We start from the raw sequence: 26646 nt of genomic DNA, 5'->3' as shown, positions 1-26646 counted from the left end.
GACAAATGACATCATGTAACCATGATAGGTGTAATTAGGTGGATAACTCCATGGCATGGGCATCTCCAGGCAGTCCACCCTGGTAATTTTGCACTTTGCAGGGACAGAGCAGCACCATTGGAAGTACTGATGAAGCAGTCAAATTAAAGATCAAATGCAAGATTATGTTTGATATATAATAATTGTAGAAATAATCATAAAAGTGGAGAAGAAATCAATTTGCTTTGATTTTAGCATTGCCTTGCCCATGTCTCATGGTGTTCCTTTGCTGGTATTTTTCCCCTATGATGCCACTATTGCAATGCTTAAATATTTTGCTTTACATCCATCTACAGGACGACATACCTGAACTTCAAGAGCATATCCTGATCACTATGGTTTCTGTGGAACTTACTGTAAAGTTGCTGACCTCATCTCCACCAAGACTCGGTACTTTTATCTACAAACCTATAATCTCAAATTTTGACAATTTATTAATCATAATTCTCTAGTAAAGGAGCAGTCATGTCAAATTCTGACATCTTCCCTGTGTTTTGCAGGTTGTTTCTGTAATGGAAGGATAATATATTTTTCTGGTTTCATTATTATTAATAAATAAAAAAAAAACAACAAAAAAATTGGTCTTTCTGTACCTATGGTAAAGCAGAAAAGTCCACAATCAATGGCTGTTTGTTTTACAAGTTAGCCATGTGATGTCGAGAGGTGCATCCTTATGTGAATGGACAGTAGCCCCAAATCAAACAATATTATGTCCCTAACAATATGGCTGTGTGCCAAGAAATCGTTACAGCAAGGAAACAGATAAGAGAGAATAGCAAGGAGAAAATGCAGCTGCATGAGCAGGAAAGAGCCGTAGACAGAAACAACTCCCATCACAAATCTGCAGTGGTCTGAAGTTACAGAGTGATTCATTTGGATACGGATCTAGATCAGACTGCTGCAAAATAGTTATTTTGTGGGTGGCATATACATTTTAAGACTTTTCTTATATGAAAAGTGACAAACCTGTTGTTTTAACGTCCTGCCATCAACCTTGTTTTTATTAGCAAATTCAAGAAAAAGTAAAAAAAAATATTAACAGGGAATGGAATCAATGGTGTTTTGGTAGTTATAGAAATAAATGCTTGTGTTAAATTATTTTTCCAGTAAAGTTAAGTAGATCCTAGTTGTTTATTTTCTTATGTACAGTAATACTGGTGACATCTAAATGCATTGTCTTATGTCTATTTACATTCTGTTACCCTAAAGAGACTTTTCTGAAATCTATATTTCTTTTCCTTTAACTCTGCCTTGTTATCCTTGTTTTATTTCTGCATGCTTGCTGTTGACATGATAGAATTCCTTTATTACCGGATGAAAGGTAATCTATCGAAATGACTTAAACCATGCTTCTACCTACAATATTTATTAGATTCAATAATTCAGTAGTAAGCTCCGAGGCGTGTGTATGCACTACAGGCTGAATTGTGCAAGGCAAAAAGTAAAAAGGAGTAGGGAGCAATCATAATAATAAAAGATTAGTAAGTCATGGGTCTTCTTCAGCCTTCAGGAATTGTTTTTAAATTATTAATCAACAATCAAGTAAAGGTGACCTTGAATATATATATAAACTCTGTGTTTATATATTTTTTTAAACATGAAAAACACAATAAACCTTTTAAAGAGGAACTGTGTGATTATATTGTTATACCGGAGCATCTTTGCATAGATGGAGATTGATACATTTGTAACAAGACATCATAAAGTCCCCTTTGCTCTTTGAGGAATTTAAAATAATGATACTGTTATTAATCGTCCTAAATTAAGTGCACTTTTACTTGTTATCTGTTATAGATGAGTGCTAGTCTAAAACAAAAAAGTAAAAAATAATAGGAGTCTTAGTCAAAGGAGATGTATATAAAAAAAACAGACTGAAAAAGTTCCACTCAAAGTACGTTTCAGATAAAGCTTCATTCTTTTCCACGAATACTTAGAAGATATTTGAGGAGAGGGAGAAATATATAGTGTAGGCTGGATACCAGCCCAGGTGCTGGTAGCCAAATTCAAGAGTCAGCCTTCGTAGTGTCCCAGCACCTCCACAGTCAGCACGCTATCGTCTGATAGAAGGCAGAGATAGGAAGCTCCCTGTTCACACAGAGTCATGGCATTTTCTTGGACAAATATGATCATATCCATTTTCCTTATTAAAAAGATACCCAAAAAAAAGCTTTTGAAAATGTCATGATACTAAATAGTTTTTCCTTTTCATTAACTTTTGGGGGGTTTTTTTGTTTCTAGATGCTGAAGGCATGACAGCTCAGATCATTATTGAGGCAAATGATGGAATCCAGGGAGTCATTGAATGGGAAACAACAAGGTGTGTACAAGGGATTCCTGGACAAAATAGGATCCAGTTATCACACGTAACTATGGAACTTTAACCTTGGTTGTCGAGTTGGAAATAAAGATTGTGTTGCCTTATTTTGTAAACTGGGCACTGCCGAGTTCCAGCTCAGCACAGTTCCTAGGGAGGTGTACGACGCTGAGTTACCATCTTCTTCTAGCAACGTCACTATTTTCTCCTGTAGAAGGGTATAAATATTTACACTCTGTCATCATTTAAGATACTGTATATTGAAATTGTATGGTTTTTCCAGCAATTTCAACACTTTGCTTTATTTTTTTTTCATTTTGGTAAGTGATGCTGTTCTAAAAGCAAGATGTGAGGAATGCAGGAAATATTTGCTTTCTAAAAACACTTTTTCACAAAGACCATTTTTCTTTTTATAATAAACTTTTAAAGTATATGTAGTGCTACAGTTTTGCTGTTTTCTGTTGTTGTGGCTATTTCTGATCATGTTCTTGACAGAGGCAGAATTTTCAAATAACACTGACACTAATTGGTTATGAGATCATAATAAAAAAGTCACCTTACAACAACTAAACCAGTGATTTCTATTTCTTTTTCAGCTATGAAGTTAATGAATCCCATGGTATTTTGACCCTAGTGGCATGCAGAAACAAAGGGACCTACGGAAATGTAACTTTGTTTTTCTACGCACAGAATTTAAGAGCTCAGCTTGGGATGGATTTTAATGCTACCGCCACGGTAAGATTTCCATAACCGATGTGTGCTTGGAAGAGAGATTCACGGATTCCTACTTGATTACAATCAATCTGTGAAATTTCAATACATTTGACAAAGTACATTATCATATACATAGATGTTCCAGCAATGAACCCAGCTGAAATGTTACTTAATGCCAGTAAACTGTTGGAATTGCTGTTTTTTTATATAATTTATTTTTACATGTAAATATTAATGTTTAATTCTTATTAATCTTCTTAAAATCTGGAAAGCATGTCATTCAGTAAATGCTTTAGCAGTGCCTGGAAGAGTATTGTGACACAAAGGGGTTAATAGTATGATGAAGCATGTTTAAGGGTAAATTGTTGGAGGAAGGGTTAATGAAGAGGCATATTGTTTCTCAGCCAAGTTGAAGCTTTATACCAACATAGTATGTCAACATAAAATACCACTGCACATGCTTGCACCTGGTGTGTGAGGGAGCAAATGTTGTTTAAAGTAAAGTTTTTAGATAAGAGTTAATGAGCACATTCGGTAAACTGCCTCATGTAGGCGTTCATGTATCTCTAAATGTATAAATTAGCCTCTTTCGGAGAAATACCGTGCTATGGATTAGTATATGGTCCCCGGTAATCAGCCTTGCAGCATAGAAGCAGTACATGGCTTTGGGGGTCTCGCAATACAGAAGGGTGTAAGAATGTAAGCATAAGCTTTTAAACTCTTTTTATCAAAACAGTTACAGCTAGACAATGTCTTTTATATTGCGTGAATCATTCTCATTTATTTAGGGTATTTAGGGACAGCTTATATACATCTTTAGAACACACTATGGTATATTGCTCTGCTTCTGAGCACTTCCTGAGCTGTAAGTTATAACAGGCGGTTAGAACAACATTTTTTAAAAAACTACATTTAATAGAGATGGAAGCTGAACTTTGAAGAACTAGGATTTATAATAGAGCAATAATCATGTCCTCAAATATCCAAAGAAGTAAATTCAAGTCTGGTAATATAATTAAGGTATATCAGACGAAACTATTATACTGTAACAACTTTTTGCTAATGGCATGTAGGATTGTGTAATTTGTGACTTTACTTGACATGGAGAATCATTTTATTTTTTTAATGAGCAAATCAAGAAAAGATTTACACTTTACATTGTAATTTTGTTTCCAGGTTTTGACTTTTGCTGAAGGAGAAAAATATAAATATATAGATATAAATATTAATGATGATGACATCCCAGAAGGGGATGAGAGTTTCCAGCTGATACTCGCAAATCCTTCTCATGGACTTGAACTGGGTGCTAACACAACAGGTAAAAAATGGAACTATGTTTGTGTTTTTAATGTCAATTTAGGAAAAATAACTAAGATATATTTTATTTAAAATAAAAACATGACAATAATAATCCATAATTTATAGTACATTGTATATTTTTGCATTTTAACAGAATAGTTAATACAGTTGTCCGGATACCTTTTTTTAATTGTATAAAAGGGTTTTAGTCACTTAAAATATAGTTACACGTTGTTGCAATGTTTTGTTCCATGAAGTTACTTTTAATCCTATTGACACAGCTACGGTTACAATCCTTGCCAATGATGACGGACTTGGAGTTCTGTCCTTCAACAACAGTGAGCGATTCTTTCTCAGAGAACCTACAGCACTGTACATGACAGAGAGTGTTGCGGTTCTGTACATTGTCAGAGATCCCCCACAGGGAATATTTGGTACGGTCGCTGTCCAGTATCTGGTCACTGGTGAAAATGCTTCAGGAGCAGATGGAGATCTCAACCCAGTACAGGGATATGTTGTACTGGAAGAAGGAGTGCGATTCAAGGTAATATTAGTACAAAATAAATAGTATATATTCATTAAAATGTGGGCATATATATAAAATTGTAAATTATTAAATTAAATCTAAATTATTTTTTGTGTGCAGACACTGGAAATTTCTGCTGTGCTTGATGAAGAACCTGAGATGGATGAGCATTTTACTGTCACCCTATTTAATCCAACAGGGGGTGCAAGACTGGGCACAAGAACACAAACAATGATAACTGTGCTACAGAACCAGGCACCAAAGGGGCTTTTTAGCATTTTCCCAACAAATAACAGGTACACACGGAACCAGCATTAACAATAGGTAGATTATCTTATAAACTACAGATGTTACATGTGTTTATCCTCTCCTATATTAGCCATATAAAAAATAGACAATGCTACTTGTGATACTATGCAACTTTATATGTTTTTAACCAACGTGGAATTTTAGGACGAGTTCTTTGAGCATTGAAGAAGGCAATGTGACTGCTTACTTGAAAGTGTCCCGCAGCAATGGATTAAACATTTCTGTGAGTGTGGAATGGGAGACGTTGTCAGGAACCGCGCTGGGAATAAGTAAGATCCATTTACTTGAATTCTGTTTCAGAAGATATGAATTAAATGATGTACTTGAACCCATCTGCAGGATGTTGTTATTCAACTTAAGCTGTGAGATGCAATCATGTTGTGTATTCAGTGTAGATTGTAGGACATATTGTGGGCTGATTTTCACAGTTTCATGAGTTTCACAAATTAAACTGCACATAACAAATGAATGCAAACATTATAGATGCAAACAAGTGAACATATTTTTAGAATACTTTATATTAATATGAGGTCTGTTGAGTTAATTCCAACTGTTGTTACTAAATTAAAATCATTTTGTGGTTATTTCTTGTTTCAGAGGGTCCAAACAGTGTGATGTCTGTTTTGCAAAGTTTCTGGAGTGAAGCTGCTGCAAGCTGGTGTTTCTTCAGTCATGGTGATTTGCTTTATGGCATTTTGCTGAGAACTTTGCCAATGGCCTCTTCAACAACGCCACTTTCCACAGTCTATGAATGGAGAGGTGTTTTTGTGCCCATCCAGGTATGTTCCTAGACACCAGAATCCTGTCCATTTTGCTAGTAAAGAGATGTGTTGGCTCTCACTACCTGAAAAGTACAAAAAGTAGTAACAAGTAAAAAAGATCACTCAGTTCATGTTCCTTTCTAAGCACTTGTATGAAAGGAGCTGAACATCTTAAATTAGTAAATGTGAAAATAAATATCTTGTTTTTATTTTAACAGGATATTACAATTGAAAATCCTCATGATTGTATGACATTTCTAATTAATGGATCTCGGTTTGTAGTCATCACTAGTGGGAGTGATGGACCTTTCTATAACACATTGTATACATTCACACACAACCATGGATTGCTTCTGGTAAGTATATAATGTGTTATTAACAGACAGGATTTACACCTATGCCCAAGTCTCTGCTTTTATTTAAAAGGAACTGTAGAATAGAAATCGAGTAATTCTTCGTCCCTGGGATAAGCAAAGAGGATACTTAGGCTAAGATGACAGGTGCAGCCTTCTACTCTTTAGTTAGCCGATAACCTTGTAAAGTATGTTTCCCAAACTGTACATGAATCATTTTAGGTCACGCACAAGGGATCTGACTCTAACACTTGGCTATCACTAGTCTTATGTAAGGCATTTTTACTTTGAAATAAATGGAAATATCAATTGTCTTCCTTTCAGGGAAGATACATTTTCAATCTGGGAATCATAACATGAGTTTTTACTTAATGAATTAGTAATCACAAATTATTAAGTGAAATGATTTGTAAATGTAGATACTGATTTACATTTTATTAAACTTAATTGAAATAAATTCATGCACATTAAAATATCATTCATTTAATCATTTAACCATGGAAATTAACTGGCTTCTCGTTATAACACTATTTAGAACATCTTTGATTTTCCAGGGAACTGAACCTTGACATGCAGTTGCATTTGAACAGATTTTTAACTGTTGCTCAAGAACTAATGATGTCATTGTAATATTGAATTTCCAGAAACAGACTTTAACAGTTCCGGAAACCAGCAGTGTTAGACACCTTTCTATCTCACATCAAGATTATCTGATCATCGCTAGTCATATGAATAAACCAGAAACATCTCAGGTTAGATATTTGTATAAAATGACTGTTACATTATTAATTGAAATGTGGTAACATTAATATTCTTTCTTAACAATCATTAGAACTTAAATGCAATATGTATTTATATGTGATTCAGAAAATAAAACCAGTTATGCCTAATCACTAATCAATATTGCTATTTAATATGGGGTCCCCAAAAAAAATATTTCACAAAGGCTCAAATAAAAAAATCACAAACATAGGTATCATTCTCTGACACCTTTCATATTCACAGAACAAGATGTAGGATGACATAAGTGTCACTATATGCCATGAATGTGCTGGGCCACTTTAAAGTTCCACAAAATTCTATATGAACCGTTATATTCTGAACCTTTATATTCCTTTTTTATTAAAAATAAACCTTTATATTCTGATGTTTTGTTGTTGTTTTTTTTTGTCTTGTCGATGTCATATTTTATTAGGTTTTTAAATGGAACAACACCATATTTACACTTTATCAAGAACTCCCAGTCAGTGGGGTGTCAGGATTATCAGTGTTTACCCGTGGAGAAACGTTTTATTTGGTCACGTCCCGTACGGAACCAGATCACAAGTCTCTGATGTATGAATGGTCAAACAATCAGTTTGGAAATCCCCAGGAGTTGGGAATCAAAGGAGCAACAAGTGTGGACTCTGTAGCCTCTGGGGCTGACATCTTCATCTTTTTTTCAGAAGGTATTTTTCAGAAGAGAAATTTCAAATATGATAACTTTAGTCCAAGTTCACCCTATAGTTTCTTTGCCATATTGGTATCCATCAACAAAGACCCCAACATTTAGCATGAACCATATGCATTCTACCAGTTTTAAGTTTTCTTTTTCATTGGATATATATATATATATATATATATATATATATCATTTCCAATGTAAGATTGGGATTACAAATCACTATCATTAGGTTAACACTATTAGTAAATATGATCAACAAAAATATATGTTTAGCAAAAAATACAAAATAGTAAACATAGGTAACATCATGTGATACTCTTTATTGGCCCAATGGAGATTTAACTATTAGAAGTATGTTTTTTTGTTTACTGTTAATACGAAGATTGATATAAATGTGGAAAGATCATTTTCCCCAGGTATTATTTTGTCTGTGTCTTGTGTTCTGCTGAATAAGTCTAGTTCATCATGAATTAGTAAAGTATATCTTTTTGATTTATTTCTTTAATATTTTGTCTTTCACAGCAAAAAGCTCTCTTGTTCATACTTTCCTCTGGGAAGCAGGTCAAATGTTCTTTAAGAGAATTCAATCCATTCCTTTCGCTGCGAACATGATTCATGGCTTTACACCTCCATCTGGTCTAGGTAAGGTCCTTCTGAGACTCAAAAAGTATAATCTGATGTTATTATATAGTGATTGAAAAAGTACTTCTCTGTTTTACATGCTCATTTTATACTAAAATATAAAATACACAAAATGAATTTAACAGGGTTTTTTAAAACATATATAATATACCAACTAGAATATAGAAGCATAATTACTGAAGGGTAAATGTGCAATCAGAAATTAATGTTGAATGAATACTAAAGCTCCCATTTGTGGCTGATACACGAGCAAAATCTTAGCATCGGTTAAATCATTATAATTGCACATGGTTTGCAATTACAACAAAGTAAGGCAGCAGTGCACACCGGCAGATAATATTAACACCTATGTCAGTATACATAGTGGGGATTCTGTCACACTCTATGGGCATAAATTGCTTAGCCCACTACTACGTCAAAGTACTCCAATTTTAGTGTGTTATATTTCATCTTATCATTGCTATTATGCTTACAATGGAGCTGGATCAGTGTTACTACATCACCCACTGAGGCTCGCCTTTATTTTAGAGCCCTCTCTGGAAACCATTAATGAGGCAACTGTGTGGTATGGCGGGGGTGCTTAACCCAGAAGCTTGGTCAAGACCCTAGAATAAGCTCAAGTTATACAAAAAGGAAAGCACACAATAAAAAGCATATAAATACAGATTTGTTGGGTGCTTCTGAAATAACCAATATGTACATACAACAAAGCAAGGAATTCCGAACCCAGAGTGGTGCCTTGTGATCAGTAGACTGTTCATTTGTTAGCCTAAAGTATAAATGAAGTGTGATGAATTCTGTATACAAGCATTGTAAATTACAGATATTGTATTTATTTTTTTATGTTTCTTAACCCTATGATGGGCTGAATATCAATTTCCTCCTATTAAAACCATAGAGAGACAAAACATTGCTGTGTTTTCTACTGTAAATCATGATTGATGATGTAATGATTAATATGTCGTAATAAGTAAAAACAATTATGTGTTCTTGTCTTTAGCCCACATTTTGCTTGCTGGTGAAACAGTATCTGGATTGTACTCTTTGAACACTGAACAGGGCCAGTTTTCTCCTGTACTGTTGGCCCCAGCAGCTAAACATTTGTCCTCAGCTGTGGTAAAGTCAATTAATACAACCAAAATCATAATTGCTCAGATAGAAGAGTCCAAGTCTCAGATCTATGAACTTATTTCTATCTCCAACCACTCAGACTTCATACCCAGGTAAATGCAAAGTATAACACTTTTTATGTGTAATACATATCACATAGGTTTTGCATGCTGTATACAGCGTTAATGAGAAGGTATGGGTATTGTTACCTTGCCTAAATAAGACATTTTTTATTAGTTTATAGTACATGTACAAGGTTGCAACATAAGGTTTACACCCCATTATTACAAATATGCCTTTTTTTAAAATGAATCAGTTGTTCATTTTGGTAGTAAGGAAGGGTATACAACGTATCATTTCAAATGTGAGCTATCTTGGATGAAACGGGACTGAAAAATCTAATTATGCAGATATCCCCTGGCATCATGACACACACCGATCTGCTAATAGTAGATAAAAAATGGTAATAGGTAAGTTGATGTATTTTGCAAGAAAAAGTCTTATAGTTTGGGATATTGTTTTGCTTCGTGACATATATTTTGGGTAATTTGTGTTATTGTTCTAAAGATGTGCTGTGTCTGCCTTTCGGCTAGTTCAGGTGAGCTGAGGTTTGAGCCTGGACAAAGTGAAGCTACTCTGGCTATCAATATTCTCGATGATTACATACCTGAGGAAGATGAGTCATTTCGAATAAGACTAAAAAACCCAAAAGGTGGAGCAGAAATTGGTTCTAACAGCTATGTGACAATTGTTATACCAACAAATGATTATGCTCATGGAATCATTGGATTCTCTCAGGTAATAATAACATGCATATTGACACCATGATTTTGTAATATTTTTTATATAGAATATTTGTTGGTATTTTTATTGTTGTCCACAGTTTTCAGTTTTAGGATCCCTTCATTAAATTAATTTGATAGATCATTACAGAGTTTAGAAATTGCAGGGCATACTTGTAATTTTCCATTTTATTAGTGTATTGATAAAATAAAATGAATTGTAATCTTCGAAAGAGACAGTTTACTTATTTTCTAGGTACTTTAATATGCGACATTTACCAATAGTAAAAAAAAATAATAATAAGCCAACTACCTCTAAGCCGAGTAGCTGGGAGCTGCTGAATCCCTCCACGTATTTGTAAGGGGACAAAAATATTTAGAGGGCACACTCAGCTATCATATGCATTAAAGTGCATAGATTGCTCCGAATTTCCCTTTAATGTAATGCTAGCTGAATGTGATCGATATCATAACCGGTAGTAAAAATGTTTCCATGAATGTTTTTGTAAGCTCCACATACCTCACCACAAAAAAGATTGGTTTATAATATATTGGTTTCAATGTTTATTTGTGTGCTAGAATTCCTTAATGAAACAAGCGGAAGAGATGGAGCAGGATAATCTGATCAGCTTCAGCATTGAGCGTCTGCGGGGCACTTATGGCCGCGTGGCAGTGGAGTGGTTTGCTAATGGCAGTGTCTCTGACATATTTCCTTCTTCAGGAATGGTATGTGATTGCAGCAGTAATCAGCGTTACAATAAAAAGTAACTGGTTTTCATCCATGGAGTGTGGGGAAAAAAATTTGTTTGTTCTAGTTGATCGTGCAAAGTAAATCTTTTGACTAAATCTTTTTTAGGCACAAATCTACTTACCCTTCCACTGGTTATAACCAATTGGGAATCTGTCGGTCATAGTGCCTATCATACAGAGGTGGCAGAAAGGAAACCCCTCATGCCAAACAGCTAGCTGACGTCTCATTCAACCTCACAATAGTGACAAGAAAATAGTCTCCTATTTATGATGCATTATAAACATTGTTCATAGAAGTAATGACAGCTCTACAGTTTTGCGTTACAGATGTGTTATATAGTAGATGACGTTTTTTTTTTTAACTTAAAAATCATTAATCATTTAATCGAACAATACTTACTATACTTTGAAATTCAATACATAGAATTGATTTTGTGCCAAACGTCTCCTACCAAACCCTAGAGTATTAATTCCTGAAGTCAAAGATCATTAACATTCGTTCATTTCTTTTCTACCCTTACTTCTAGGTCACTTTCTCTGATGGCCAAGCACTTACTACAATTACTGTCACAGTTATTGCAGATAATATAGCAGAACTTGCCGAGACCATCACAGTGATATTAACAAAAGCTGTAACTATGAATATCAAAGATCCTCAGAAAGGGGCTGTAATAGATCCACAGAAGTCCAAAGCTGTGCTGACCATCCTGCCTAATGACTCACCGCATGGTGTGATCGGATGGGATGTCAACTCACTGGCTGTGAGGGTGGAAGAGCCTACAGGTTAGAACGCTAAATAAAAAAACAATCTCTGCAAGTAAATACATACACATTGGTATAGCAAGAATAATAAAGTGTGCTTCTATTAAAATACAGTGCATTATACTTCTGTTATTTTTCTGTATACAATGAGTTTTGTTTTTCAGTTATTTTCGATTTTTGATAATTAATTCCTTAAGCACACACTTTTTCATGTCTTGGAGGGAGTGCAGCTGATAAGAATCCAAAAAGTTTGACCCTGCCCCTCTGTTCCTCTTTCCTTTGCGGTTAACGTGTGGGAAGGAAAAATAACTTTGAGATGTATTTTTTATGTATTCAAAGTGGCTCTGGTGCAAAATTTTTAAAAGTGGTCGTAAAAACCATTGTAACTGAAAGGCTGGTCCAGTCACCAGGAAAAAAACAGGAAGAATGTTCGTGCAAGCATCCTTATGAATCCTCACGAGGACCAAAAACCTCACAAGAGAGAAATGTTAGCTTTCTCATACATTCCTCTTTTCACACGTTGGAGTTGAGCTACATTCTATTGTATGCTTTAGCGATAAGACCCAGTTTCAATTTTGCAACAGAATAACTTTTCATACGTAAGCCTCTTTGTCTCGAATTCAAACCTGCCATTTTCAGCGAGTGATCACAGATGTGAATGTATAATCATTCTTTGAAATAATCCAGAGATAATAATCCGGCACCGGAAAATTAGCAGATTAAAGTTTTATGAAAGGTCATTTTTTTCTAAAATGTATAAAGGGTCACATGTAATATAATGATGGAAGTGCTCACATTTCTTCTTTTCTTTAACTAAAAGGGAATGCAACACTTATTACCCTGCAAATTAATAGAGAACAAGGATTCACTGGTGATATTGCAATTCATTTAGAAGTAAAAGCAAATATGTCTCTCCCACTGGTGAACAGAGCCACGGAGAATGAAGATTACACCGTCCTCAGCAAAGTCATAATTATCAAAGACAACAGAACCTTTGCTCTTGTTACAGTTACTATCTTTCCTGTGAGTAAAATAGATACAACAGTACTTTCTGTAATATAATGTGAATAGTTGCTTTTGTAGTATAAGTAAACATTGCAAGTATTTAGAATGAACTTTTATTGGTTAATTTTTGCATTAGTCAGTATAAATACCACCCTTTTGATGTATAGCTAGTTTTATTCAGAAGCCATGTATAGAGTCTTGTTAAAATTGTTTCCTATTTTAAACAAAATTCTAACTAATGGGTAACCTGCGTTACTCATGCGTGACACGGTGTAACATTAAAATGCATGTCTATTGTATTGGTGGGATACATAGAACACCAAAAGGGGAAATGCCTATTGGCCAACCCCTTCATGCAACATCATTTTGAAAATAAAACTGAAAATCTCTTACTAGCGCAGAGCAAAAGGGATGGAGTTATCCAATTAGTTTCAAACTAAAGGGAAGAAGAGTGAAAAATACATGGTGGGGAAAAAACTTTAGTGGCTAACCTTTGTCTCTGTGCCATTCCGTGTCCACTATTGTTGATCTAGAAATTAATCCCTAAAAATTCCAGACTGAAGTGTTTTTTTTTTAAATGGCTTCCTCGAGATTTACATTGAATTGAAAAATGATGTAAATACCAACAAATCTCCAAAGTACAGTATATAATCCTTCTGGTTGGCTGAAACCTTGCGCCAATCAAGAAGCTCATTGGTTGGTCTTTAACACAATTCCCTCAGCTCAAATCATACGATGTTGACAAAAACCAAGATGAGATTTGAATTGAGGCAAGTTCAGTTTTTGAGTGATCTCTATAAATAAGATCTCTATAAAATAAGAAACTTTATTTAGTTTAAAACTTTTTTTTAACTAAGAAACTTTAAAATGTCTGCTATAACACATTAAATTGTGTGTTTTCAGTTAAGTTAGTACTTTTCTGTGTCAGAATCTTTTTTTCTATATGTGTAATGTGGAAGATTGATTAGAATGGGAGAACACGTTTTGAATAGTTTTTGCAGGATAAAGTATGCGTTGAGTCATGATAAAAAGAATATCTGTTTTCTGGATGCCTTTATTCCTTTATTCCTACTGCTATCTCAATATAAAGGACCTTTATATAAAGTGCTGTATCTCTTCTTATTTGTTATACAAGGTCGCTTAATTATTATATTTTGTAGTCCTTTCTATTTACAATAAATGTTGTACAACCTTGTAAAATACAATGCGATACAGATGTTTTCATACATATGTTTTCATAACTATTGCCTGGAATAACGTTAATCAAAAACAATTTTAATACAAGATGATATTAAACATCAAAGAATAGGCATTTCAAATGCAATATGTTCGTACTCCAGTAGTTTTAATCATTCAGGTATTGTCATGCACACAATCAGCTAATGTGAGTTCAAGGTTATTCAGTGGCAACCACACCGCTGTTTACAGACTCCTACCTACAGATTCAGGTCAAATTATTGTTATTATTTATTTTATATATCCCCATCATACTCCATAGCTCTGTCAAACGAGAACTATAATCCAAAATGAAATGTTGTCCTCCAGTTGGACTGGCTGACAAATACTAAAACATATAAGTAATAAGTAAAAAACACCATGTTTTTGGCCAATCAGAAAACAATTATAATTCAAATCATGGTCACTAACCAGATGATACACAGATTATGAAAAATATAGCCCTTCTCTGCTATGAAATGCCCAATATGCCTTAAAATATGCAAGTTTCATAACATTTACCAATATATTTGAACTTCTCTATAAGTAGTGCTTGAAGTAGAAGCTTGACTTTCTCTTCCCGACATTAGTGGTTTCTTCAGTCAAACTTGATACCTTTTATTGGCCATAAAATAGATGTACGGTCATGTAAGCTTTTGGGATCTCAGAGCTCTCTACTTCACATGGAATGAGACCTCTCCCAGGGTAATGAAAGGGTTATGTGTGGTATCACATCATTAATTGGTAGTAAATATTAATTAGTAGCATCCATCAAGGGCATCTGAATCATAGATGGAGTTTTACATATAATCATAAGAATAATGCAGTTGAACACATGTTCATAATTTTAGCCCAATTACACTGAATTACCCTGGCATATGTATAATGTGATTTCTCAGCACAAATAAATAAAGAAAAAAATGAATGATATCCCATTATATCCTAATACTGTCCGAGAGGATCTTGGTATTGACCAGTATATGTGTAACATATTAATTAAAAATGTATGAAACATGGAAACCATTGATACCACTTGGGTCTTATTCCTCAAATCCTTGTTTCTACAGTAGGGACTATTTTTTATTATTATTTATTCTAATGATGTCAAGAGTATTTCACTTTTAGACATCAGACCCAAGCTTTGCTGTAGTATGATAAAAAGCAGTTGTACTGCTTTATTATTTTGTAGGTAACACAAAGGCAAAATGGTGTCTTTACTAAAAAATACTGCAGTTGCTAAGTTTTATATTGTTTTAGAAGTTTTGCTGACCAGACCTTAACAATTCAGTAGTACCAGACTTCTAAAGCAAGAATATTCCAATTTGTCTGAAATGATACAGCCTATACCTTTTGTGACATGTAAACAATATTTAACTGTTTCATTCCTAAGGATGATTTACCAGAATTAAACGAAGGGATTTTATTAAACATCACTGGTGTTCAGTTTGTGAATTTGTCTCTCTCGAGCGGCCTGCCAACTATAAAAAGACCTGGTACAGAGCTATCAGAAATAACTATTTGGGAGAATGACAATCCGAGAGGAGTGTTCCAGTTCAATGTTACCAAAGTAGGTTTTCTTTTTAAATATTTTTCTTTAACTTTGACACACAGAATACATAGCTACTAGTACTATACTTGAGTTTTCTGTGTTGTGAATTGTTTGAACTGTTCCTCACAAGAATTTAGTTTTTTTTAATGATGTTGTATCAAAAGTAAGCAGCTGTAGGTTATGTTGCTGTAGTTTGTCAATAACAATATGAATTTTCCGCGTCCCAGGATGTGAATGGAGCCGTAACTGGATTTGAAGTTCCTCCGCCACAAAATGTTCTTAGACTTTCTGTCATCAGGTTGGCTGGGAAGTTCGGATCTGTAACGGTTTACTGGGAAGCCCAGCCAATCACCGCAAGTCTGGAAGACTTCACACCTTCTTCAGGAAACGTCACCTTCTCAGATGGACAGGTGTGCTATGCATTCATACTTTATAACAAGTTAATGTAGCTATGGGGTTTTGTCAGAGGAATGTGCTGTTTTACTCTTTTCTTGTTAGAATGACACCACTATTAAAGATAAAATCTGTTAGTTGATGAACTTAGATGCAGAACTGGTAGAGACATGCCTCTATGTTATGAGTTCCATAGTTTCCGAACATGCAAAGTGGTTGACTGGGCAGCGATAATATCTAGTTAGCTGAGATGATTTTCTACCTGTAGAATTATCCCAGAATAAACTGTTGTTGTAGCCCCAATCTATTTGATGTGTCTGTGAATGCAAGGTGAAACTGACCCAATCAAAGCTAAGAAGCAAACCTACTGTTTAATGGTTAAAATAGAGGATTTTGCAATGTTGGCAAACCTTATTTCATAACACTCATGTTATTTTCTCTCAGGCATTAGGAGTTATAGAGATATTCATTGTGGATGACACCTTCATTGAATTTGTAGAGACTTTCAGTGTCTCATTAATAGAGCTAACGAATGGTGCCATACTTGGAAATGGAACGAAAGTCCTGATTAATATTCCACCTAATGATTCGCCATTAGGATTGTTTGGCTTTGAGAAGAAAATGGTATGTGCATAATAACACTTCATACTGTCTGTAGCTTACCAGTCTATGAGAACATGTTTGCAAGTTATGAGTAAAAAATAATATAAATGCTTACGAAATGTTATCATATATCATTACCATAGAATAATATGTATCATACCTCAAAACTGTCTGCACTTGCTCTTAGTATGACAGCTGTGTGCCTGGCCTCCAGAGAATCTTTTTGATCACTGAGGGCTCGCCTCAATGACCTGACTAGACTTTAGCGACTTTGCGACGGAAGAGAAAATGCCCCTAGAGGACCAGTGACGTACATGCCATGGGGTAACCCACCCCAGTGCAACACTTACACAGACCTCCTGCCAAGGGCTGGAGTTGCAACTCCAACCAGGCTGGACACTCTAGGGGATCCGGAGACCCCTGCCACCACTTGTCTTCCCTTTAAAGGAGAAGACCTACAAGTTAACCTTCCTACAAACGTGTGACTCCTTTGAATGTGCATAGATTCTTGGTTGGAATCTCAATAGCACAAAAAACTGCTGTACTATTTGTACCTGCGGGGTATTTACAAGTCACATTATAAATTCACCCCTTTAGATATAAACAGCACGTTTCTGAGGATTTTACCATATTTGTCTTTGTGCATGTCACATTTTTCAATAATGTCGATTTTTTTCTCAATTTTTGAGTAGCGATAGCTTTGTTTCTAGGCTTGTGTTGTATTGATAACATTCAAAACAATCATACATTTCTGTTTCTGTGTTATATTTAAATAAATGCAAATTAATATACTAATTCTCTCGGTTTTCCATGGTCTTGTATTTTTACCAAGGTGATAGTAAGTGAACCTCAGTCAGCAGATGGGCAGGGTGGAGAAGTGACTTTGACGGTGGTAAGAAGCTCTGGTGGTTATGGTGCAGTGAAAATTATCTGGATCCTTGAAGAAGCGGCACAATTTGATCTCAGACCATTAAATGGCACTTTAATATTTAATGAGGTGTGTGATTTTTGTAACTTTAATTTAAATTACACTAGGAAAAAATTTATTTTAAGACAAACGATTGAGATGGTTCTATAATTTACTCTATGGGATGTATTCACTCAGTGAAGAGCTTTAGCTTCTGATTTAGCTTCCTGAAAACTCAGACCGCGTGGAGTCCCTTGTGCTTGATGAATTAATACAGCAACGCAGTAAAAATAATCTAATACAATAAATTATGTTTTGTGCACACTGAGATATGATACTGTAAGCCATAAATGTCCAAGATGGTTTTCAGTTAAATTCCTAATACGCTTGGATATACTTTTAATGAATGGAACTGAAACAAGCTGCACTAATACCTAGTTACTTACAGCATGTGAAATATTGTACAGGATTGAATAACATTTCACGTTCCTTTCAAGAGCTTGGAATAATTGCCTTTAAACTTCCATATCTTTTTTTTCAGAGCGACACAAGGAAATCCTTTACTTTGTTTGCAATTCAGGATGGTTTGTTGGAGGGTGAGGAGAAGTATAGTCTCCAGCTGGTTTCTGTTGACTATTCAGTGATATCTCCAGTAGATGGCAAGTAAAGCTCACTCTTCTGTTAACTACTTTTCTTTAGACGAAGTACATTATTAAATGTGAACCACTGAAATATATACTAAAAAACTTTACCACATGAAGTGCAGGTTACAATTTATACAACTTCTATTATTTAAGAATACAGAGGGTGCCTATTATCTGTGGCAAAGTAACATTTTTAGGTATAGTGACTTATAGTGGGTGTTTTGGTACCATGTCCTAATCTGGCACAATAGATTGTAATGAATGGCCCAGTTGGTAACTATAATATGTGGATTTCTGTGCTTAAACAGACTAATCTTAATTTAATTATTGTGCTAGTGTTTCAACTCCAGCAGGAATGCAACAGGGTCAGTGTGCGAGCATCACAAAGGTAAGGTGCAGAAGTGGTCTCAAGGGTCGCCCAAGAGGCAGCTGCTGTGGCCCCTAGGAATGAATGGGCCCGTGGCAGCTAAATTATGTCTATAATCTATACACAAACTTTTACTTTCCAGAGCTCATAGTATTAGTATTATCTTTAACAATGGTAACATATAGAGCCATAATACAATGAGTGATGTTTTATTTCAGGTACAGCCACTGTTATCATATCTGGGGATGCTGGAGCATCTGGTACGGTTGGAATAGCTACATCATCTCAGCATATTCTCATTGGTGAACCTTTTGGAAACTATAATGCAACAGCCCACATTAGGTATGGCCCTATTAGTTTATTACTAGTATCAGATTAAAACTATTTTCTTTTCACGGAATATCACATGACTGACAACAATAGCAGACCGGGTGTGCAAAGAAAATGACAAAATGAGATATAAACAGATTTTTGTCAATGCTAATCTACGTAGCTGTATACAGTGCTGCATTTTATGCTCCAGAAGAAACATTTTTGTTCCATACCTTAAACGTATCCACAAACAGAGCGATCTATGTGTAAATAGACCATATTTTTAACAAATGCTACATTGTTGATTTATATTGATACATTATGCATAAAGTCATTTCTCATGGCTTGCTTCCTTAGTCTTCATCGAGGTCCTGGGATTTTTGGAGAGATTACTATATATTGGAACATCATCCCTGCAAATCAAAGCGAATTTGTGGACGTTTCAGGAAAGCTCACTATGAAAGATCTGCAGTCTGCTGCTGTTGTTGTTATACAAGTAGGCACACGTTCATCTAAAAATATTATATTAAAATATAATGCAAAGCTATGTGGTCTATTCACTAAACAGCGAGTGCATGAGAGCCAGCAGAAGATGTGAGTTTCATATTTGTAGTCTCATAAATTCATTCTGGACACTCCAGAGAGGGGACCTGAAAAACACAGGGCAAAAAAAAGCAGGTCGTGAAATTTTATGTAACTTACTTTTTTTTTTAATTTTTGGCCCAATAAACAGAACCAGCATTAACTAAAGGCACTATTTTTCTCTTGGGCTGTTATTTTCTTAATTTAGTTCAAACAAACAAAGCTAACCTTACATCAGGTGATGCCAGGTGACATTTTTTGTATTTGTATCATCTGAGAAAGGAAAGATAGATAGATAGATAGATAGATAGATAGATAGATAGATAGATAGATAGAGCAATCAATAGATAGATATGGGAAGATCTAATGAAAGAAGATGTAAGAAGATATCAGAATGTTTTCTTTGTATGTTTTCTTTGTTCTGCTCAGGCAGTAAATGACAATATTCCAGAGGAGAAAAGCTACTATCAGTTTCAACTGAGTGAAATCAGTGATGGAGGAATCATAAATGAATCAAGCAGATCTGCTAATATCACCATGGTTTCCAGTGACCATCCTTACGGGCACTTTGAGTTTTCACAGACACTGGTTCAGACATCAGAAGAGGAAAGATCGGTAAAATGTTATTGTTTTTGTTAATGACGCGCTAATAAATGCAGTGTATCATCTGGCATCTCAGCTGCATCGTAAATCTGCCAATGTAGAAGAAAATGCCAAGGCTTTTTGCTAATGAACAGCTAGAAGGGCAATACTTTATTGCATATTATAGCTGAGTGGTGCCATTAAATCTCCCTGTGGTCCCCATTCCAAATGCACATGAGAATTCTGCAAAATTCACAAAGTACTTTAATACGCATTCTTCGTATGTGAGGGTGCGTGCGACACAATAGTTCAAATAAAAGAGAAAAAATGTCAATTCGGAATACGTTATCTATAAACTCATCCACTAACTAATAATTATTAGCCCATTATAATGCTGATTTTGGTATGGACAGCTGATAATCTTTCCTTTTAATTGAAATCTAATTGGCCCAAATATAGTCCATCTATAATTATTCATTACTCGCTTAATGTGATTGTCACCAAATCTGAAAACAGATGTTGCAAATAGAAGAAATGCATTTTTATTTTCTAAGAATATAATTCTCATAACAGAACCGTTAACAATTTTAACTTATTTTTACTTGAAATCTAATCGTTCTAGACTTTTGTTCACTTTATCAATTTATTCACTTACATCCTCAGAAGTCGTTTTGTGTTTCCCTTAATAGGTAAACGTTACCATTGTACGTTCTGGTGGTAGATATGGGGAAGTTCAACTCAGTTATGAAACCTTTAATGGATCAGCATTAACAGATCTGGATTTTACAAACACCTCTGGCAAACTTGTTTTCAGCCCAAATGAAGCCATGAAAAGTATCTCAATAGGAATACAAAATGATGATATCCCGGAGGGCCCTGAAGATTTTTTTGTTATTATTTATGACATCAAACTTCTAGGAAGGTATATCATTGTAACCCATGTTATATGTAGATCAAATCTGGTACTATATTAGAAATGTAAAAAACAGGGAGCCATAACATCAAACTGGAAGGCTTATTTATTAACTTTGCAGTTAAATTATTAGGATTTAAACATTCTTTATGTTATAAGGATTTTTCAAAAGCACACTGATCACAACCAAAAACCTTATACAATCTAAACAAATATAGTGTAGATCAGCTTTACTGTGTGTGGTATGTGGTTCTTATGGGTCAAGAGAGTACTTGAAAACCCAGTTTGATTATTTCTTAATGTTACTTCATTGGAAAGATTTATAGTAGGGGTATACACTTGGAGAATGGTTGTGAAACACTCAAATTGATTAAATGCAGAACTAACCCCTGGGTGTATTTAAAGTTAAACGATTTAATGAAACACATTTATTTTGCAGTGTATTTGCTTAAAACATTTTTTTTTCTGCTTTCCATAATATTTCCCTTGCTGAAAACAATCGTGCAGGGATTACGATCACGCTATTAGAGAAAACGGACTTCAGATAGATCAGCCTCCTACCATTGGAAATGGCTCTGTGGTTCGAATCATCATTCTTAAAAACGATAATGCAGAAGGTATCATTCAGTTTGATCCTGAATTTACCACAATCCAAGGTAATTTTACCCAATTTGTTTAAAATAGAAGTTAATCCATTTTGTATTCATGTGACTTGAAGAATAAAATTGCCCATAGACTGTACATACCAGGTAGCTGGTACCCATCATAGGCAGATGTCTGGAAGAAGTGATGCTCCAGTCTGCTTTGTCCTTATTAGAGCTGTCCATCTGATCATGTGCAGAAAGTAGCACTATCTATACTTTCACATATCTAGTCTTGTATAAGATATATATATATTTTTTATTTTATTTTCTGTCTATCATGTCTATTTCTGCAACAATGTTTTCTATTATATTTCTGTTTGTCAACTTGCTTAAAGGTGTTTCTTTCTCAAGTATTCTATTTTGCAGTTCAGTATAACAAGTACACATTTGTATTGGTGCTTTGATAAAAATTTTGCATTTATTTGAAACGTATCGCATATATGCCACAAGAGCAGCCATCTTAACTTTCCGTTCTAAGGATTTGGAGGATAATTTACTCATGTGTGATTTCATCCCTTTTTAATAGGTTACTATCCCTCTCTAGTGACAGCCTTTGTAAGGCTGGGAGAGGCGTACGGAAAATCAATACGCAGGTTCTTCAAACTTTCGTGGGTGTAACTGTTACTGTAACCCAAATATTTCCAATACAATTATATCGGTAAAGAGTACCAATGAGGTCACTTTGATGAGGTATACAAAGGGGACCTGCTCTCAAGATGTTAAGATGTGATGGATATGATATATAGCAAAACTAGAAAAAGCATTGCATTTAATTGTATGACATCTTGTTGCTTTTATAGTGGAAGAAGATATCGGCACATTATTAATTCCTATAACAAGGATACGTGGGACATACGGCTATGTGACAGCTGATTACATATCACATGGCATATCTGCATTGCCAGACGGCATAGACTACGCAATTTCTAATACGTCAGTCATATTTCAGCATGGACAACAACAGGGTTTTATCAGTGTCCTTATTACTGATGATGAAGAAAGGTATTTACGTTACTTTTTTGGTAATCTTATATGAAAGAAATTGTAAGACATAATTAGAAGTAAAGCACCTTTTCTCCGGGTCATGGCGAAAAATCTCTACGTCACGGGAGCCTGCCCCAGTCCCTGCCCATTTCCCTTCCCATCCTGAAGCAAAGTTAAAGAGTTTGGGGCTATCCTTGTCAGCAGGCCTGCCCACCAATGACACTGGACCTGACCACAAATGCCACCAGTGCCCCAGAAGAGGGAGGCTGCCGGGTAGCCAGAACCTAGTTCACAGGCATGCTTACGGGGCCTCATCAAGCCAAAAGTAAAAAGTGGACCCTCCCTTTAAATATTGGAAGCTCTAGCACAAGTTCAAATGGACTCAGAAGGTGTTTTAGCTGGCATCTCTTTACCTCACACCCCACCCATTTACTTGAGTGAGACTCATCAGTCGACCTGCTAGTCTGTATTTCACATTTATCTGATGGTTGAAGTTATAGAAAACATAGGTGAACTACTGGGAGACTGTTGAACATATTCTGTTTATATTTAAACAAATTAATATTTCAAGAGCTTAATTGCTTTCATGAGACTTCCAAAGGAAATCACTGTAAGAGGAATAGACCTAGAGCTTCTAGGAGAAATAAGAGTTTTAAAACCCCCCAAATCAGTGAGATATCACTTTAAGCAAAACCAGATTGACACATATGTTAAGGTGACTAGGAGAAAGTATTCATGGCAGAGTAACATTTTTATAATTAGTGATGGAAATGTTTTCTTTATTTTTGTAACAGTGAGTTTGCTGAGCAGTTCGAAATTCGGCTTGTGGGAGCCACTGGAGGTGCAGTGCTGGGTCAACATCTAGTGTCCCTTATCACCATTGCTAAAAGCGACTCCCCAAATGGAGCAGTGAGGTTCTTGAATCAGAGTCAAATAACTATTCCTAATCCTAATATGTCGCTTGGTCTGTCGCTTGTGTTGGAGAGAACAGGCGGTCACTTGGGAGAATCTCAGGTAATATACATATTGCTTGATTTGTTGAAACATTAGAGCCATATAGCGCCACAGGGCTGCTTGGGACCTGGGGCTAGGTTTTCATTGCATACCCTTCAGAGGACATCTAACCTTGGTGGAATCATCTCAATGAGGTTTTCAACCTCATTATTAGCTTATTGCGTTTTCACCCCGAGAAAAAAGTACAGTTTGCTTCTCTAAGACAAAAAAGTGTCTGTAGAAATTGGGTAGCTCTTCATGTTTATTTTGTCTATTGCATATCTTTTTGTAGATTTTGTGGAAAATACTGGGACCAAACTCGATTGTGCCTTTACCTCTTATGAATGATGACTTTGGCGAGCCTTTGAATGGATCATTCTATTTTAAAGATGGGGAATGGGGGACAAGGACTATCAACTTAACAGTTCTCCCTCATGGAGATATTGAAGTTCAAGAGAAATTCATTATTTTACTGACCATTGGAAGTGGAAATACAGAGATTGATCCCAAAGCTGGAAACATAACCCTGACGGTATGTTATTATATGTGTCTTTGTCCATCCAATGTTTCATTAAGAAATGGAACAACTTTGAACCTTCCTTTTCTTTTTTTTTTCCAAAATCAGATTTTTATTGAAATTTTCAAAAACAGAAAGGAGGGAGGTAGGGCAGGGATACAGAAGGAAAAAAGGAAGGGGGGCAAGGGGGAATCAGGACACCACGGCACAAGACAGTGGAACATAAAAATACAAAGCAAGGTACATAACACAAATACAGGCAGAGGCGTGCACCAGCACGCAAGCAGCGTTACAAATACTCAGCTCAGGAACAATGGAGAGCACAAATCAAGAAGTCCGGACAGCTCGCGGCCACGAGCACCGGCCCGCCGAGTAGCCGGGCGACACCGGGCGAAACTAGGCAACTACACACCGTGCACAACAACCGAGGATAACCAGTAAAACCACGTGGCCATATAGGCCTCCCTAAGTTTCGGGGTCGAGGCGGAGAGATCCTCCACCCTCCTGATCTCCTCCACCCTTGCCACCCAGTCCCGGTGAGAGGGAGGGCAAGGTCATTTCCAGTGTAAGGGTATAAGGCTTTTAGCAGCGTCGAGGAGATGTCGGACCACCGACCGTTTGTAATGAGAGATCGAGTGAGACGTGTGATGCAAGAGCATGGGCAGCGGACGGAAAGGGGGGGGAGAGTCTGATAACTCCGAAATCACCCGGTGAACCTCCCGCCAGTAAGGTTGCAGCAAGGGACAGGACCACCATATGTGCAACATCGTGCCCACATCCCCACCGCACCTCCAACACCTGTCGGACGTACCCGGGAACATACGCTGAAGGCGCTGCGGCGTTCTGTACCAGTGTGTCAACAGTTTATAGTTAGTCTCCTGCGTCCTAGTGGCCCTCGAGCTCTTATGGGTGAAAACAAATATCTTATCCCAGTCCTTGTCAGAGAGTCGAGCGTCACAAACGGTCTCCCAGGTCTCACAGAAGGACGGTCGAGTCGTAGAGGACACAGTCATCAGTAAGGAATAGAGCAAGGAGATGGCCCTCTCCGGTGGGTGAGCCCCCGTGCACAAGGTTTCAAAGCCCGTTAAGGGCCGGTGGAGACGGTCCCCATGCGGCAAGGTAGAGAGATAGTGCCTAATTTGGTGGTACGTGAAGCGCTCCGACCACGTAGGATCGCGTCCCTGCAGCAGCGAGCTCAATGACAGCAGCCCGCCCCCCTCCAGCAGCGCCCGGGCCCGGACAGGGGCAGGGACCCCGAGGAAGTCCAACCGTCCCACCCCTCGCCCCGGAGCAAAGTCCGGGTTCTCGCAGAGGGGCAGCAACGGCGACGGCGCGGTAGACAGGCGAGCGCGCAGGCCCACCCCCCGCCAAACCGCCAGCGTCGCCAGCACACAAGGATGGGAAATGCCGCCGTGGCCGCCACCCGGGCCCCACAAGGCATGGTACATACGGCCCCGCAACCCACCAAGCTCCAGATCGACCCATGGCTTAGCCAGGGGACCCAAGGTATGCCACTCCAAGATGCGAAGTAGGTGGGCAGCACGGTAGTACGCATGAAAATCAGGCAAGGCAAGCCGGCCCGCAGACTTGGGCCTCGTGAGCTGGGAGAACCGCTGCCGAGGGCTCTTGTTGCCCCAGACAAACCTAGACACCATAGATCGGAGAACCTTAAAAAAGTCCCGCGGTATCCGAATCGGGAGCGTCTGGAACAAGTACAACACCCGAGGCAAAAGGTTCATCTTGACAACATTCACCCGGCCTATCCAGGAGAGATATAGCGGCGTCCACCGCCGCAGGTCCTCGGACAGAACGGCCAACAAAGGTGTAAAATTAACATGATAAAGCCGCGCGGGGTCGGCAGTCAGCCAAATCCCTAAATACTTCAGCTTTTCCGGGCACCACCGGAAGGGGAAGCAAGGCATAAGCGAGGTCACCATCCGAGGGGGCAGGGAGACATTTAAAATTTCGGACTTCGAATAATTTATCTTAAGGTTAGACAGCGCGCCGTAGAGACGAAAAGCCTCAAGAATATTCGGGAGCGAAATACTGGGGCGGTCAACAATAAACAGCAGATCGTCAGCGTACGCCGCTACCTTATGATGTCGACCCCCGTCCCGTAACCCCAAGATGTTCGGGTCCGAACGGACAGCCTCCAAAAAAGGCTCCAGAGACAGCGCAAAGAGCATCGGGGACAGGGGACACCCCTGTCTGGTCCCGTTCCTTATCGCTATGGGGGGAGAAAGAGCCCCATTAACCCGCACGCGAGCAGTAGGCGAGGAGTAGAGGGCCCCAATCCAGGCCAACATAGAGGGACCCAGACCTAGATGTTCCAGGGTAGCCTCCAAAAAACCCCAGTCCACCCTATCAAAGGCCTTCTCCGCGTCGGTTGATAACAGTAAAATCTGGCGCGCCTCCACCCGCGCCTTGTGGATGACAGAGAGAAGTCGAATAGTATTATCACGCGCCTCACGCCGAGGGATAAAACCAGCTTGGTCAGGGTGGATCAACAGCGGGAGGAACCGACCCAAACCGCAACGCCAGCATTTTAGCAAAAAGCTTCAAGTCGGCATTGAGGAGCGAGATCGGGCGGTAGCTCTGACACAGACCAGGGTCCTTGCCCTCCTTCGGAAC

At 37.3% G+C, this 26646-nt stretch overlaps 1 protein-coding gene across 1 annotated transcript in view; it reads left to right on the top strand.

Annotated features, from left to right (window-relative positions):
• Nucleotides 1–26646, top strand: part of LOC149303040 (adhesion G protein-coupled receptor V1-like) — a 165437-nt gene that overhangs the window by 45359 nt on the left and 93432 nt on the right. The window contains exons 39-68 of the mRNA XM_089481806.1: nucleotides 336–429; nucleotides 2278–2356; nucleotides 2950–3088; nucleotides 4244–4385; nucleotides 4648–4910; nucleotides 5013–5188; nucleotides 5346–5470; nucleotides 5799–5980; nucleotides 6181–6318; nucleotides 6960–7067; nucleotides 7511–7763; nucleotides 8282–8401; nucleotides 9402–9624; nucleotides 10105–10309; nucleotides 10873–11019; nucleotides 11571–11826; nucleotides 12626–12828; nucleotides 15416–15592; nucleotides 15802–15984; nucleotides 16412–16591; nucleotides 17403–17569; nucleotides 18021–18136; nucleotides 18707–18830; nucleotides 19158–19296; nucleotides 19812–19997; nucleotides 20654–20886; nucleotides 21385–21533; nucleotides 22322–22523; nucleotides 23300–23519; nucleotides 23791–24030. Coding sequence (XP_089337932.1) covers nucleotides 336–429; nucleotides 2278–2356; nucleotides 2950–3088; nucleotides 4244–4385; nucleotides 4648–4910; nucleotides 5013–5188; nucleotides 5346–5470; nucleotides 5799–5980; nucleotides 6181–6318; nucleotides 6960–7067; nucleotides 7511–7763; nucleotides 8282–8401; nucleotides 9402–9624; nucleotides 10105–10309; nucleotides 10873–11019; nucleotides 11571–11826; nucleotides 12626–12828; nucleotides 15416–15592; nucleotides 15802–15984; nucleotides 16412–16591; nucleotides 17403–17569; nucleotides 18021–18136; nucleotides 18707–18830; nucleotides 19158–19296; nucleotides 19812–19997; nucleotides 20654–20886; nucleotides 21385–21533; nucleotides 22322–22523; nucleotides 23300–23519; nucleotides 23791–24030 — 5169 coding nt within the window. The remainder of the gene's footprint in view (nucleotides 1–335; nucleotides 430–2277; nucleotides 2357–2949; nucleotides 3089–4243; nucleotides 4386–4647; nucleotides 4911–5012; nucleotides 5189–5345; nucleotides 5471–5798; nucleotides 5981–6180; nucleotides 6319–6959; nucleotides 7068–7510; nucleotides 7764–8281; nucleotides 8402–9401; nucleotides 9625–10104; nucleotides 10310–10872; nucleotides 11020–11570; nucleotides 11827–12625; nucleotides 12829–15415; nucleotides 15593–15801; nucleotides 15985–16411; nucleotides 16592–17402; nucleotides 17570–18020; nucleotides 18137–18706; nucleotides 18831–19157; nucleotides 19297–19811; nucleotides 19998–20653; nucleotides 20887–21384; nucleotides 21534–22321; nucleotides 22524–23299; nucleotides 23520–23790; nucleotides 24031–26646) is intronic.

Source organism: Sceloporus occidentalis, unplaced genomic scaffold (genome assembly GCF_023333645.1).
Source record: "Sceloporus occidentalis isolate IW3139 unplaced genomic scaffold, rSceOcc1.0.p SCAF_16, whole genome shotgun sequence".
NCBI classification, from domain to species: Eukaryota; Metazoa; Chordata; class Lepidosauria; order Squamata; family Phrynosomatidae; genus Sceloporus; species Sceloporus occidentalis.
This window is presented reverse-complemented; position numbering and strand designations above follow the sequence as displayed.